The sequence below is a fragment of the Manis pentadactyla genome, chromosome 11 (genome assembly GCF_030020395.1).
Source record: "Manis pentadactyla isolate mManPen7 chromosome 11, mManPen7.hap1, whole genome shotgun sequence".
Lineage (NCBI taxonomy): Eukaryota > Metazoa > Chordata > Mammalia > Pholidota > Manidae > Manis > Manis pentadactyla.
The window spans coordinates 13,272,219-13,287,969 of record NC_080029.1 but is presented as its reverse complement, the minus strand read 5'-3'; the positions used below and the strand labels follow the sequence as shown (position 1 = coordinate 13,287,969).

At 40.3% G+C, this 15,751-nt stretch overlaps 1 protein-coding gene across 5 annotated transcripts in view; it reads right to left on the bottom strand.

Annotated features, from left to right (window-relative positions):
• TTC7B (tetratricopeptide repeat domain 7B) overlaps positions 1–15,751 on the bottom strand; it is a 245,701-nt gene that overhangs the window by 129,081 nt on the left and 100,869 nt on the right. For all 5 annotated transcript variants that reach the window (XM_036882090.2, XM_036882091.2, XM_036882094.2 and 2 more), the window contains 2 exons: positions 14,987–15,065; positions 1,576–1,748 (listed from right to left, as the gene is read on the bottom strand). In XM_036882090.2, the coding sequence (XP_036737985.2) occupies positions 1,576–1,748; positions 14,987–15,065 (252 nt within the window). The remainder of the gene's footprint in view (positions 1–1,575; positions 1,749–14,986; positions 15,066–15,751) is intronic.

The window sequence follows — 15,751 nt, the reverse complement described above, 5'->3', positions numbered from 1 at the left end:
AAGGGGTTGGGTAATGGCAGGTGTGACTGCTAAGAGGTACTGGGTGTATTTTGGAGGTAATGAAAATGTTCTGAAGTTGATTGTGGTAATGGAGCACAATTATTTGACTATATTAAAAGTCACTGAATTGTACCCTTTAAATGAGTGAATTGTATAATATGTGAATTATATCTAACAAAGCAGTTTAGTAAAACCTCAACAGATTGTGAATATCTGTGTGAAATGAAATATGTGACTCAGTAACCAGTCCTGGTATAGGAATGCTGCCTTTAACTAGTAACTGCATTTTCTAGATGTGTATGTTGCCTCCATAATTCTTGTATAGTTGGGAAGCTGATGTTAAAAGAATGGCAAGGTCTGAGTGGTTCAGGAAATAAAGGAGAAGTGGGCAGCACTGTGACCTTTTCTGCACTCAAGGGGTGATCCACACTTGAATAGCACCCAAATAAACAATAGTCCATCTGTGTGTCCAAATTGATTGGGAGAGGGAACAAGAATTGAGTTCCTCGATATACCTGGCACCTAATATACCTGTCTATTAAGGGAAAAGTTAAGAATATGCTCACTCTCCTGAATCCATACAAACAATGCAAACTAAAGAAGAAGAAGAGGGAGAGAAATGCCATGATCAGCTTAAGAGGATTAAGAGGAAGCTGCCTTGAAAACTACTGTCCCCTTTGAAAATACAACACTCATTTCCAGAAATCACACTTGTGGTATCTGGTCACCCCCTCTCCACTGGTGCCTTCTCTGGGGCCTCAGGAGCAGCAGCTTGCAGTCTCTCAGCCATTTTTCCATTTGATAACAACAGAAGAGGGTTTCCAAATTTATTCATACATGTTCTAAGGGGGCTTCATGGAGAGACTCTGAAAAGCCAGCATGACTTGATCTTGTAGGAACAGGCAAAGATGGGAAGTAAGGGCTCCGACAGGAGGAATCAGTCTGGGTCAATACTAACTCCTGCCTCCCAGCCCTTCTCAGGGCCTCCTTCCATCTCCCTTCGCCTGACCTGGGGCAGACCCTTGCTGAGACTGTGGTGGTTTTCCTCAAAGGTGATCAAGTCCCAAATTCGAAACTTAAAGAAATTAAGAAAATCTAAAAAGACATCACCTTCTAATCACTTGCCAATTATTTAAGTCTCCTTCTTATTGCTAATTCAGTTTGAACACATTTTAAACAGAATTACTGAAGAAAAGGAAGGATCAAGGAATTACTGAAGAAAAGAAAAAAGGTTAACTCGGGTTTACTAGTAGTTTTGTCACCAATTCCTATAGCATGCTGGGGTTCTTACAATAAATGGAATGAGAATCCCAAAGACCAATAGTAATGGCGAAGAACAGCAGCCAAGCACTGAAATCAGAGAATTTTCCTACTTAAAATGTCCACTAGTACACAGGTTATTTGCTGAAGTTGTGAAAAGTAATAAGGTATCACTGTTAAATTGGTAAATGAGACTTGTTCATCTGGTTCTCCTTTAGGGGAACCAACTGCCCTTGAACTTTTACTCATCCTTGAATTTTCCCAAAGTTTCCCTCCCATCCTCTAACCTACAAACGGGGACAGCAACTCCCATACTTCTCTCCTGAGTAGATGCGGGCTTTCCGAGTGAGGGTGTAGGTTTTTGTGTTTGCTCCTTTCCGGAGAGGATCGTCCAGGGGTGACTGGCACGGCGGATCCTCCAGAGGGTTCCAGTAGCTCTGCTCACACATACCCCGCAACAAGATCTCTGCCAACTGCCTGGCTATTGTCTGGGAACACAAAGGGGCAAAGGCATAGACATGAATCTATTTGGTATCAATCATTCACTCACTTAATGAACATTTCTCAGTCATCCCTTTGTGCTGGGCACTCTTCCAAGACTCATAATTAAGAATGTTTACTTCTATGATGAAAATTATATCAGTTGATGACAAAAAAGAAAAGAAAATATGATACACTAAGATATTTGAGCAAGTTAAAAAAAACAAGTTCATGACCTTCAAGAAAACACAAGCTCATGCCCTCTGGTGCACTGAACATGTTTTCTACTTGACACAAGTGAAGCTTACAGTTAAGCTCTTTTCCAAAAGCTCTTATAAATAATAGATGACCTGCAAATATTTTCATCACCTCCCTACTGAGGCCTGTTAAAGCCCCGACTTGGCAAAAAGCCAGAACTCAACCTAGATGATGTCATCCCTGAAAAAAAATCTCTCTACTGATGCCAAGATGATGTCCAGTGCAGATTTTGAGACTGCCTTGCATCTTAGAAATCCCATGGGCCAGTCCTCCATAGCCCCTCTGTGGGACTCAGTACCTGAGTGCCCTGTTCTCGCTGTATCCCAAGCCTCCCAAAGGCTCCCACTGGTCTCGCACAATACAGAAGGCAAGGTGGGGACCTGATAAGAAAAAAGACCTGTTTCCAAGCTGGATGGGTATCTCTTTTCTCACTGTGGAAACCCAGAAATATCTGGGTCTTGTCCTCTGAAGTTAGATGCACATTCTATGCCTTTCCAAACCCTCTGTAGCTCCCCTGCCTTAGAACAGTACCATGTATGCTGTATGAGGGAGAGGAGTAGATTGTACTAAGAAGTATCTTGTTGACTTACGCATACCAGTTCATTTACCCTGTAATCTTCCAGTGACAAAGAAGAGAAGTAACAGCAGCAAAAAAATCCCTCTGCAAACAAAAGCACTGCATCTAGGGTAGGCCAGGCTAGCCCAGGACCAGCCAGAGGTGGCAAAATAAAACTTCAACCAACTTTCCACAAGGTCCTAGCAGTCTTTGGAAGTCACAGACAAAGGGTGCTGATCTTCCCTGAGAATGAGCCTTTTTTAATAAACTTACAGAAGAGAACTTTACTAGGCTTTCATCCATGTGAGATCTCTTAAAGCACCACAAGGAAACTTAAATGCAACCAAATCACTAGCTTAGTGGTTTCTGATAACCGCTGAGTAAAGGCAAATTTTCTTGATTATTCCCAAATAAGACCCACTGGCTTTAAATGACTATAAAAATGTGAAATTAAATGCACTCCTATCATCCCCAGCTGAGCCATCTGTAAAGATCTCCTAAGAGCACAATTTTCAGGACCTAAACAGTTCCTGATCTGTTTTCTTAAACCTTCTATTATAGTTTCATTTTGATCTCACTGCAGTCATATAAGCTAATGACTTCTGCTGGAAGTCTCAACTTGCAAAAATAACCTCCACTGTCTATAGCTGAGAAGAAAAAAATGTTAAAGGTAAAAAATGAACAAGGAACTTCATTTTCTGGATATATCTGCCATGGAGAGATTCTGATGTCATAAAAATTTCTGCCATAAATAGTTTGCCTGTCCACTGCTAGACAGCTCATGATAGATTTCATTTTCCTGCAGGGTACTAACCTTCCAGAGAGACTTTTAAAATGAGGCTGGCTTCAGTGTGACTGCATATTTTAAAGGTATCACCTCACTGGTGCACTACTGACTAGGATGGGTGTTTGGTTGTATTCACTGAAAAGCTCAAATGAGGTTCAGAAAAGGAGATTAAATATGAGAAATTACCAGCAAGAGCACCAATATCTATCAAGCCTTTTACTTTTTTTTTTTTAGATAATTATTTTTTATTGAAGGGTAGTTGACGCACAGTATTACATTACATTAGTTTCAAGTGCACAACACAGTGATAAAACATTTATATACATAATTCTAGGTTCCAGCTATCACCCTACCAAGCTGTTACAATATCTTGACTATATTCCTTATGCTATACATTACATCCCGGTTACTTATTTATTTTACCATTGGAAGTCTGTCCTTTTTTTTTTTTTTTTTTTTTTTGTGAGGGCATCTCTCATATTTAATGATCAAATGGTTGTTAACGACAATGCCTTTTACTTTTTATGCTTAGGTTTTACTTAGCTTGCTTAAAAATTGTTGGTAACTATCAAACAAATTCAGAATTTAAGGAAGGAGAGGAGGGAAGTGGGATTGAAAGACTTGAACTTATATGTATGTACTAGGTCTTTAAATGCCCTTTTTTGTATGTATTTTTTTAATTGTAAAATTGACACAACATGAAATCACCACTTTAATCATTTTAAAGTGTATGATCCAGAGGTATTCAGTACATGTACAAAGTCGTGCAAGCTCACCACTCTCCAGTTCCAGTTTTCATCACCCCAAAAGAAAGCCCTGTACCTTTTTAGGTAGTCACTCCCACACCCCTCTTTCCAGATCCTGGGAACAACTAATCTGCTGTAGATTTGCCTGTTTGGGACATTTCATGTAATACATGGCCTTTTTGTGACTGGCTTCTTTTACTCAGAATAGTGCTTTAAGGTTCATCTGTGTTGTAGCATGTGTCAGAACTTGATCACTTTTTGTGGCTGAATGATATTCCACTGTATGGATATACCACATTTTGTTTATCCAGTCATCAGGTGATAGGCATTTGGATTGTTCCCATCTTTTGGCTAATGTAAATAGTGCCGCTGTGAACATCCATGCACAAGGTTTTGCTTGAACACCTGCTTTCAAGTCTTTGGAGTATTAATCTAGCAGTGGGGCTTCTGTAAGCATACCTTTAAATCCTTCTCTGCTATGGTCTCACACGGGATGGAGTTTACAAAGCAACTTTTCCATCTCATAAGGATATCAGAAATTTGTAACTACCAGCTAATCTATAGAGAACCATATAGTTATTAGGTGGTGAAAACACTGTTTTATGAATGGCATCAACAGGAGAGGTTTTCTGATGGTCAGTGTAAACCAAGGTACCAGTGGAGAAGACCTAGAAAGTGCTTCTCGGCTAGGGTGGGCAAAGAATCACTTGTGGAAATAAGATTCTCAGGTCCTGTGCCAAAGCTACTCAGCTGGCATTTCTGAGGTCAGGCATGTGATGTGTATTTGTTCAAAGTTCCTCAGATAATTCTGATGCACACCTTTGGAATCAGGTACGCATTCAAGGAATCAGAAACAGTTTACCTTAGGTCACTTGAAGGATCATCAACCAAGACTAAAGGTATGCTCACCTCTCAAGTGTGGCATAAAATGGGAAGAGACTCCCCTCATGTTCACACTAACTACTTAGTAGCTGAAAATGTCCAGTCTACACAGACTTCTTTAGAAGCCTCTTTACTGGACTTCTCAGAAAAAGAAAAAACAAATTTGAAGAAAACTCTTTTCCTTCCTAACATACCTCTATTCAGAATCCTACATTACAGGATTTTTATGGGGTAAACTATATTAATTTGAATAGCATAAACCTTAGACAGTAATGAAAGATATTCTCTAATTCTGAAAAATAATGTAGAAATAAGCATCAGGTAGATACCCACAGTGTATTCAATGCATATGAGCCTTTTAATGGGAAGAAACCATTTAATTCCTTAATGAAATACATATATTTTTGAAAGTCAACAATATGAACACATTCTCCATATTTAAACAATTTTCAAAGATTGGCTTTTTAAATGTGCTTTAAAAATAATTACAAGAACACCTGCCAATATAATCAGTTATTTTAATAGTCTTTCCAAATCTTAAAAGAAGCTGTTCAGAATGACAAGTTAAGAAGTTTTGTGGACTGTTGAGAGTAGGTCAGTTTGGGAGAAAAGATAATTGGCAACAATTTTTATCCATATTTTTTCAGGGTTTTCTTCCTTAAAGAAGTCTACAAATTGAAATGTTTTGTTTGAAAGTCTTAAGGTACCTATGTACCACATCAAAATAAAAATAAATATTGGAGACCAAGGAAGTTCTTGGTGGAGGTACGTGTGAAGCTGCTCACCTTGTCTCCCCACCCATAATCTGAGGAAAGCCTGTGGCCTCCCCATCCGGCCCCATGAGGTGTATGTCCATGTCCTAGAACTCTAGCAACACCAAAATGAGGACACAGCCTCATTTCCCATGACAGGAGTCTCTCAGCCTTGCCCAACTGAACATCCCGTAGCACTTGAAGGATTTACATAATGGATAGACAACAGTATGGATGACAAAAGACAAAAGAAATGGGACTCCCACATGGGGTTGTGACATCAGTTGCAACATGTGGCATTGCTTAGCCTCTAGCAAGCACCAGGCCTTCACCCAGTCACCCACAGCTCAGGCTAGGCAGGGCAAGCTATGGAGATCTAACTAATGAACTCCCCAGTCAGGAAAATAAAAGGATTAAAAGGAAGAGAGAACTCAAGTCAACAGGAGAACCAAGCTGCTGATCACCCAGTTTATTTAATTAGCTGTTATTTCTTATCTAAGCTCTATAGCCAATATAATTATTCAAACAACTAGGAGCTCCTCAGGCTCTGATCTGCTTTGCTCTGTCTGGGTTTTAGTATGAAGCATTAGTATACAACTGACCCCTTCACTACACTGGCATCTGGGAGGGCCTACATTCTACGCCTTACAGAATGCATTTCTTAGGTTTTAAGAGACAGCACTACCCGCAAGCACCTGAAAAGACGATCAAGATCATTAGCCATCAAGGAATACAAATCAAAACCAAAACGACAAAATGCTTCATATGTACTAGAATGGCTATAACTAAAATGATAGACAGTAAGACGTACTGAGGATGTGGAGAAAGCAGAACCCTCATAACTGCTGTTGGGAATGTAAAATGGTGCAGCTACTTTGAAAAACAGTCCGGCAATTCCTCCAGATGTTAAACACTGAGTTACCATATGATGCAGCAATTCCACTCCTGGGTATATATGCCCAAGAAAAATGAACACATTTGCCCACATAAAAACTTGCGTAAGGGGTGGAGCCAACATGGCGGCGTGAGTAGAGCAGCGGAAATCTCCTCTCCAAATGTATCTATGAAAATATAACAAAGACAACCCTTCCTAGAATAAAGACCAGAGGACACAGGACAACATCCAGACCACATCCACACCTGAGAGAACTCAGCGCCTCCCGAAGGGGGTAAGATACAAGCCCCGGCCCCGCGGGAGCCGAGCGCCCCTCCCCCCAGCTACCGGCGGGAGAGGAGCGGGCAGAGCGGGAGGGAGACGGAGCCCAGGGCTGCCGAACACCCAGCCCCAGCCATCCAGACCTGAGCACAGACACAGTGCGTGCGTGGGGCCCTGGATTCTAGGGAAACAGGGCAGCAAGAACGGTGAGCGGGTGCCTGAGGCCAGTGCCTGAGGACAAAGAAAAGCGTGCAGCATTTTTTTTTTAATTATTTATTTAAATTTTGTTTTGTTTTGTTTTGTTTTGGCGAGTGCTTTTTGGAAGTCTTAAAGGGACAGGGTGGGACACTTAGTCCAGAGGCAGGGAATCCAGGGATCACTGGGCACTCTAACCACCTGGGCAGCAGGGAGCACCGAGGCCCTCACGGAGATAAATAGCCTCCTGGCCGCTCCCCCTTCAACTTGGCTCCACCATTTCGGAGAAGCAGCCCGAGGCAGGCCACGCCCACAGCAACAGCGGAGATTAACTCCATAGCAGCCGGGCAGGAAGCAGAAGCCCTGTCTGCGCGCAGCTGCGCAGCACAAGCCACTAGAGGCCGCTGTTCTCCCAGGAGAGGAGGGCCACAAACCAACAAGAAGGGAAGTTCTTCCAGCCGTCACTAGTCCCAGCTCTGCAAACTATTCCTATCACCATGACAACGCAAAGCTACAGGCACACAAAGATCACAGAGACAACACCAGAGAAGGAGACAGACCTAACCAGTCTTCCTGACAAAGAATTCAAAATAAGAATCATAAACATGCTGACAGAGATGCAGAGAAATACGCAAGACCAATGGGATGAAGTCTGGAGGGAGATCACAGATGCCAGGAAGGAGATTACAGAAGTGAAACAAACTCTGGAAGGATTTATAAGCAGAATGGATAGGATGCAAGAGGCCACTGATGGAATAGAAACCAGAGAACAGGAATGCATAGAAGCTGACATAGAGAGAGATAAAAGGATCTCCAGGAATGAACCAATATTAAGAGAACTGTGTGACCAATCCAAAAGGAACAATATCCGTATCATAGGGGTACCAGAAGAAGAAGAGAGAGGAAAAGGGATAGAAAGTATCTTTGAAGAAATAATTGCTGAAAACTTCCCCAAACTGGGGGAGGAAATAATCGAACAGACCACGGAAATACACAGAATCCCCACCAGAAAGGACCCAAGGAGGACAACACGAAGACACATAATAATTAAAATGGCAAAGATCAAGGACAAAGAAAGAGTTTTAAAGGCAGCTACAGAGAAAAAGGTCACCTATAAAGGAAAACCCATCAGGCTAATGTCAGACTTCTCAACAGAAACCCTACAGGCCAGAAGAGAATGGCATGATATATTTAATGCAATGAAACAGAAGGGCCCTGAACCAAGGATACTGTATCCAGCACGACTATCATTTAAATATGATGGCAGGATTAAACAATTCCCAGATAAACAAAAGCTGAGGGAATTTGCTTCCTACAAACCACCTCTACAGGATACCTTACAGGGACTGCTCTAGATGGGAGCACTCCTAGAAAGAGCACAGAACAAAACACCCAACATATGAAGAATGGAGAAGGAGGAATAAGAAGGGAGAGAAGAAAAGAATCTCCAGACAGTGTATATAACAGCTCAATAAGCGAGCTAAGTTAGGCAGTAAGATACTAACGAGGCTAACCTTGAACCTTTGGTAACCACGAATTTAAAGCCTGCAATGGCAATAAGTACATATCTCTCAATAGTCACCCTAAATGTTAATGGATTGAATGCACCAATCAAAAGACACAGAGTAACAGAATGGATAAAAAAGCAAGACCCATCTATATGCTGCTTACAAGAAACTCACCTCAAACCCAAAGACATGCACAGACTAAAAGTCAAGGGATGGACAAACATATTACAGGCAAACAACAGCGAGAAGAAAGCAGGGGTTGCAGTACTAATATCAGACAAAATAGACTTCAAAACAAAGAAAATAACAAGAGATAAAGAAGGACATTACATAATGATAAAGGGCTCAGTCCAACAAGAGGATATAACCATTCTAAATATATATGCACCCAACACAGGAGCACCAGCATATGTGAAACAAATACTAACAGACCTAAAGGGGGAAATAGACTGCAATGCATTCATTTTAGGAGACTTCAACACACCACTCACCCCAAAGGATAGATCCACCGAGCAGAAAATAAGTAAGGACACGGAGGCACTGAACAACATAGTAGAACAGATGGACCTAATAGACATCTACAGAACTCTACATCCAAAAGCAACAGGATATACATTCTTCTCAAGTGCACATGGAACATTCTCCAGAATAGACCACATACTAGGCCACAAAAAGAGCCTCAGTAAATTACAAAATATTGAAATTCTACCAACCAACTTTTCAGAACACAAAGGTATAAAACTAGAAATAAATTCTACAAAGAAAGCAAAAAGGCTCACAAACACATGGAGGCTTAACAACATGCTCCTAAATAATCAATGGATCAATGAACAAATTAAAATAGAGATCAAGGAATATATGGAAACAAATGACAACAATAACACAAAGCCCCAACTTCTGTGGGATGCAGCGAAAGCAGTCTTAAGAGGAAAGTATATAGCCATCCAGGCACACTTAAGAAGGAAGAACAATCCCAAATGAATAGTCTAACATCACAATTATCGAAACTGGAAAAAGAAGAACAAATGAGGCCTAAAGTCAGCAAAAGGAGGGACATAATAAAGATCAGAGAAGAAATAAACAAAATTGAGAAGAATAAAACAATAGCAAAAATCAATGAAGCCAAGAGCTGGTTCTTTGAGAAAATAAACAAAATAGATAAGCCTCTAGCCAAACATATTAAGAGAAAAAGAGAATCAACACAAATCAACAGAATCAGAAATGAGAACGGAAAAATCACGACAGACTCCACAGAAATACAAAGAATTATTAAAGACTACTATGAAAACCTATATGCCAACAAGCTGGAAAACCTAGAAGAAATGGACAACTTCCTAGAAAAATATAACCTTCCAAGACTGACCAAGGAAGAAACACAAAAGTTAAACAAACCAACTACGAACAAAGAAATTGAAACAGTAATCAAAAAACTACCCAAGAACAAAACCCCCAGGCCGGACGGATTTACCTCGGAATTTTATCAGACATACAGAGAAGACATAATACCCAGTCTCCTTAAAGTTTTCCAAAAAAAGAAGAAGAAGGAATACTCCCAAACTCATTCTATGAAGCCAACATCACCCTAATACCAAAACCAGGCAAAGACACCACCAAAAAAGAAAATTACAGACCAATATCCCTGATGAATGTAGATGCAAAAATACTCAATAAACTATTAGCAAACCGAATTCAAAAGTATATCAAAAAGATCATACACCATGAACAAGTGGGATTCATCCCAGGGATGCAAGAATAGTACAACATACGAAAATCCATCAACATAATCCACCACATCAACAAAAAGAAAGACAAAAACCACATGATCATCTCCATAGATGCTGAAAAAGCATTTGACAAAATTCAACATCCATTCATGATAAAAACTCTCAGCAAAATGGGAATAGAGGGCAAGTACCTCAACATAATAAAGGCCATCTATGATAAACCCACAGCCAACATTATACTGAACAGCGAGAAGCTGAAAGGTTTTCCTCTGAGATCGGGAACTAGACAGGGATGCCCACTCTCCCCACTGTTATTTAACATAGTACTGGAGGTCCTAGCCACGGCAATCAGACAAAACAAAGAAATACAAGGAATCCAGATTGGTAAAGAAGAAGTTAAACTGTCGCTATTTGCAGATGACATGATATTGTACATAAAAAACCCTAAAGACTCCACTCCAAAACTACTAAAACTGATATCGGAATACAGCAAAGTTGCAGGATACAAAATTAACATACAGAAATCTGTAGCTTTCCTATACACTAACAATGAACCAACAGAAAGAGAAATCAGGAAAACAATTCCATTCACAATTGCACCAAAAAGAATAAAATACCTAGTAATAAATCTAACCAAAGAAGTGAAAGACTTATACTCTGAAAACTACAAGTCACTCTTAAGAGAAATTAAAGGGGACACTAACAGATGGAAACTCATCCCTTGCTCGTGGCTAGGAAGAATTAATATCGTCAAAATGGCCATCCTGCCCAAAGCAATATACAGATTTGAGGCAATCCCTATCAATTTAACAGCAACATTCTTCAATGAACTGGAACAAATAATTCGAAAATTCATATGGAAACACCAAAGACCCCGAATAGCCAAAGCAATCCTGAGAAAGAAGAATAAAGTAGGGGGATATCACTCCCCAACTTCAAGCTCTACTACAAAGCCATAGTAATCAAGGCAATTTGGTACTGGCACAAGAACAGAGCCACAGACCAGTGGAACAGAATAGAGACTTCAGACATTAACCCAAACATATATGGTCAATTAACATTTGATAAAGGAGCCATGGACATACAATGGCGAAATGACACTCTTCAACAGATGGTGCTGGCAAAACTGGACAGCTACATGTAGGAGAATGAAACTGGACCACTGTCTAACCCCATACACAAAAGTAAATTCAAAATGGATCAAAGACCTGAATGTAAGTCATGAAACCATAAAACTCTTGGAAGAAAACATAGGCAAAAACCTCTTAGACATAAACATGAGTGACCTCTTCTTGAACATATCTCCCCGGGCAAGGAAAACAACAGCAAAAATGAATAAGTGGGACTATATTAAGCTGAAAAGCTTCTGTACAGCAAAAGACACCATCAATAGAACAAAAAGGTACCCTACAGTATGGGAGAATATATTTGAAAATGACACATCCGATAAAGGCTTGACGTCCAAAATATATAAAGAGCTCACCCACCTCAACAAACAAAAAACAAATAATCCAATTAAAAAATGGGCAGAGGAACTGAACAGACAGTCCTCCAAAAAAGAAATACAGATGGCCAACAGACACATGAAAAGATGCTCCACATCGCTAATTATCAGAGAAATGCAAATTAAAACTACAATGAGGTATCACCTCACACCAGTAAGGATGGCTACCATCCAAAAGACAAACAACAACAAATGTTGGCGAGGATGTGGAGAAAGGGGAACCCTCCTACACTGCTGGTGGGAATGTAAATTAGTTCAACCATTGTGGAAAGCAGTATGGAGGTTCCTCAAAATGCTCAAAATAGACTTACCATTTGACCCAGGAATTCCACTCCTAGGAATTTACCCTAAGAACGCAGCGCTCAAGTTTGAAAAAGACAGATGCACCCCTATGTTTATCGCAGCACTATTTACAATAGCCAAGAATTGGAAGCAACCTAAGTGTCCATCAGTAGATGAATGGATAAAGAAGATGTGGTACATATACACAATGGAATACTACTCAGCCATAAGAAAAGGGCAAATCCTACCATTTGCAGCAACATGGATGGAGCTGGAGGGTATTATGCTCAGTGAAACAAGCCAAGCAGAGAAAGAGAAATACCAAATGATTTCACTTATCTGTGGAGTATAAGAACAAAGGAAAAACTGAAGGAACAAAACAGCAGCAGAATCACAGAACTCAAGAATGGACTAACAGGTACCAAAGGGAAAGGGACTGGGGAGGATGGGTGGGTAGGGAGGGATAAGGGGGGGGAGAAAAAGGGGGGTATTAAGATTAGCATGCATGGGGGGGTAGGAGAAAAGGGAGGGCTGTACAACACAGAGAAGGCAAGTAGGGTTTCTACAACATTTTGCTATGCTGATGGACAGTGACTGTAAAGGGGTTTATAGGGAGGACCTGGTATAGGGGAGAGCCTAGTAAACATAATATTTGTCATGTAAGTGTAGATTAGTGATACAAAAAAAAAAAAAAAAGGGCAGTTCCTGTGTGGTAACCTTCAATGAGTTCTACACAAGAGTATAAAGGGCATATAAAAGTGTAGGCAAAGGGTCTGTTTGTGTTTATACAGAGGATCAAAGCCTAATTGGGCTACCCCGAAAATGAACTAAGATACAATATGAAAAAGAACTTCCAACATCAGCACTCTCTGGAAGACTCATGCCAGAAGATGATCATAAAAAACCCCAACAAAGATCCACGCACTGCTACAGCTGTAGATGCACTCATCCCACCAGTTCCTGGACTTGCCATGGGAATGAGGAAGGAGATATCTAAGCTGGCCTGTGCATACAGTAAAACAACTAATTTGACTGGATCTATACTGTTGGAACTCAACCAAGAATTAGGAGAAGTGCAAATTGTAGCGCTCCAAAATCTTACAACTACAGACTATTTACTGTTAAAAGAACATAAGGGATGTGAACATTCCCCAGGAAGGGGTTGTTTTAATTTGTCTGATTTCTCTCAGACTGTTCAAGTTCAGTTGGACAATATCCACCATATCATAGATAAGTTTTCACAAATGCCTAAGGTGCCTAACTGGTTTTCTTGGTTTCACTGGAGATGGCTGGTAATTACAGGTATGCTTTGGTTATGTAACTATACTCCTATTATGTTAATGTGTGTGTGCAATTTAAGTAGTAGCTTAAAACCTATACATGCTGAAGTTACTCTACAAGAAGATATGTCAAAGAAATAATCAATCTTCCCAGGTTTTCTGCCACCTGCTACTTCTATAGCTTTTCTTCTTCCTTCCTAATTACAACCCTTAAGTAGAATTCGTGCCTCATATCGAATTTACCGAGTATCATAATTCTTCCAAGTGGTAAAGATACCTCAAGACAAATGCTGGGCATAGAAGCCACAGGGCATAAATCTGCAAAGAAGTAAAAAGCTAACCTTTTCAAACAATATGGCTTTTCTCTCACTTACCAACTTTACATTTCCCTGTATGGCCCCGGAAGATGACTGGTTAGCCAGAGACGGGTAAGATTCCTCAAGGGAGGAACAACCTAAGACAGGCACAGTCGCAGGGGGGCCATCAGGTGAGAAATTGGGGATCAACAGAGGTGAGGCTTCGAACCTCACCCCCCCTGTTTTGAGAGAAATCTTCTGCATCTGTGGATGTTTTGTTGCCCTTGTCTAGCTTGGATTAATACTTAGTCTACAGGCACACACCTGGTCATCTGCATTTGCTCTCTTACAGCACTAAACTATGTTTTCTACCTTTATCTTGCATCTACCCACCACTTCAGAATTTTATTTAAAAAAAAATAATAATAATAATAAGGGAGAAATGTGGGATTCACATATAAATCAAGTATAAAAATCAAACGAATATTCATATTTGACCTGATTGTTTATAGTTCATAATGCAGGGTCAAAACTGAAAGTTTCTGTGATGACTAGCCTTGTACTGTTCACCATGTAAGAACTTATTCACTATGTAAGAATTTGTTCACCATGTAAGAACTTGTTCGTTATGCTTCAGAAGATTGGAGACTGATGAGAATTAGGCTTGGGGTGGATTAATGATTGTGCACTGAGTCCCCTATACAGAATTTTATTGTTGTTAACAACCATTTGATCAATAAATATGAGAGATGCCCTCTCAAAAAAAAAAAAACTTGCATAAGAAGGTTCACAGCAGCATTATTCATAACAGTCAAAATGTGGAAACAATCCAAATGTCTGTTGACTGACAATGGACGCATAAAATGCATTACATCTGTATGATGGAATACCATTTGGTAATAAAAAGTATAGACATACTCAGACAGGTTATGACATGAATGGAGCTTAAGTGAAGGAAGCCAGTCACAAAAGACCACATCTTGTACAATTCCATTTATACGAAAGGTTCAAAATAGGCAAATTCATAGAGATAAAAATAAACTAATAGTTGCCAGAGGATGAGGGGAAAGGGAAGAATGGGGCTTGACTACTAACAGGCTTGGGGTTTCTTTCTGGGGTAATGAAAACATTCTGAAATTAAATATTAGTGACAGTTGAATGATTCTGTGAGTATACTAAAAATGACTGGCTTTAAGTGGGTGAACCGTATGGTATGAAAATTATATCTCTATAAAGCTCATATATGTATGTGACAGAGAGAGAGCGAGAAAACACATGAAGTGCCCTGCGGGCTTCAATCCAATTATTAGTCACGCTTACCATTCGGAGGTTTTGAGTTGTTCTTGTTTCTACTGCTCTGAGGATCTCTCTAAATCTTCCAACTCCTCTTGTCAAGTTCCTGTGTGCACACAGAATTTGACAGGGTTTCCATCTGGCGTGTATTAACATTAAATATTTTATACACATATTTCAATGCATTTTGTCTACATAAAAGCTGTTGGCTAGATTTTAAGCAAATAATTATTCTGCACGTCTGTCCATCTTTGTCCAAGTCTGAGAAATCTGACCTAGGATTTGATGGTCTTTTGTGCTTCCACTATCAAATTTCCTCAAGGAAATTAAAATTTGAAAATCAGTTCTGAGGCCAAAAGAAAAGCACAATATCTTGCAAGAGTGTATCAGTGGCTCTGTAGTTTTCCTCCTCTATGGAGCAGTACTGAAATCTATGTTTTCCCTTAAAAGGTGGGTGGCAAAACAGTACAGGAGTATGAACAAGGCATCATGTGATGTGGGTAAAGGCTTCTTGTAAACCTGCAATTTACATAGGCAGGACAAAGATAAAGGGTATGAAAATTGAGGGGCGCCACGGAGCAACCACTCTGCATCTTTGAGAACGTAAATGACTTCCCACTAATCCATCCAGGCAACCCCCCTCCTCCCGCCCTGCCTGAGGAAATGAAGCCAATCGTCAAAGGCCCCTTTTGGAAGTGAAAGCGTCCTGGCTGGGCCCTGGAGCTGCAGGGCTGTGATCAGAACACGCCTCATCTCACTGCCCCGCCCTCACAGAGACATGCTTGATGGCAC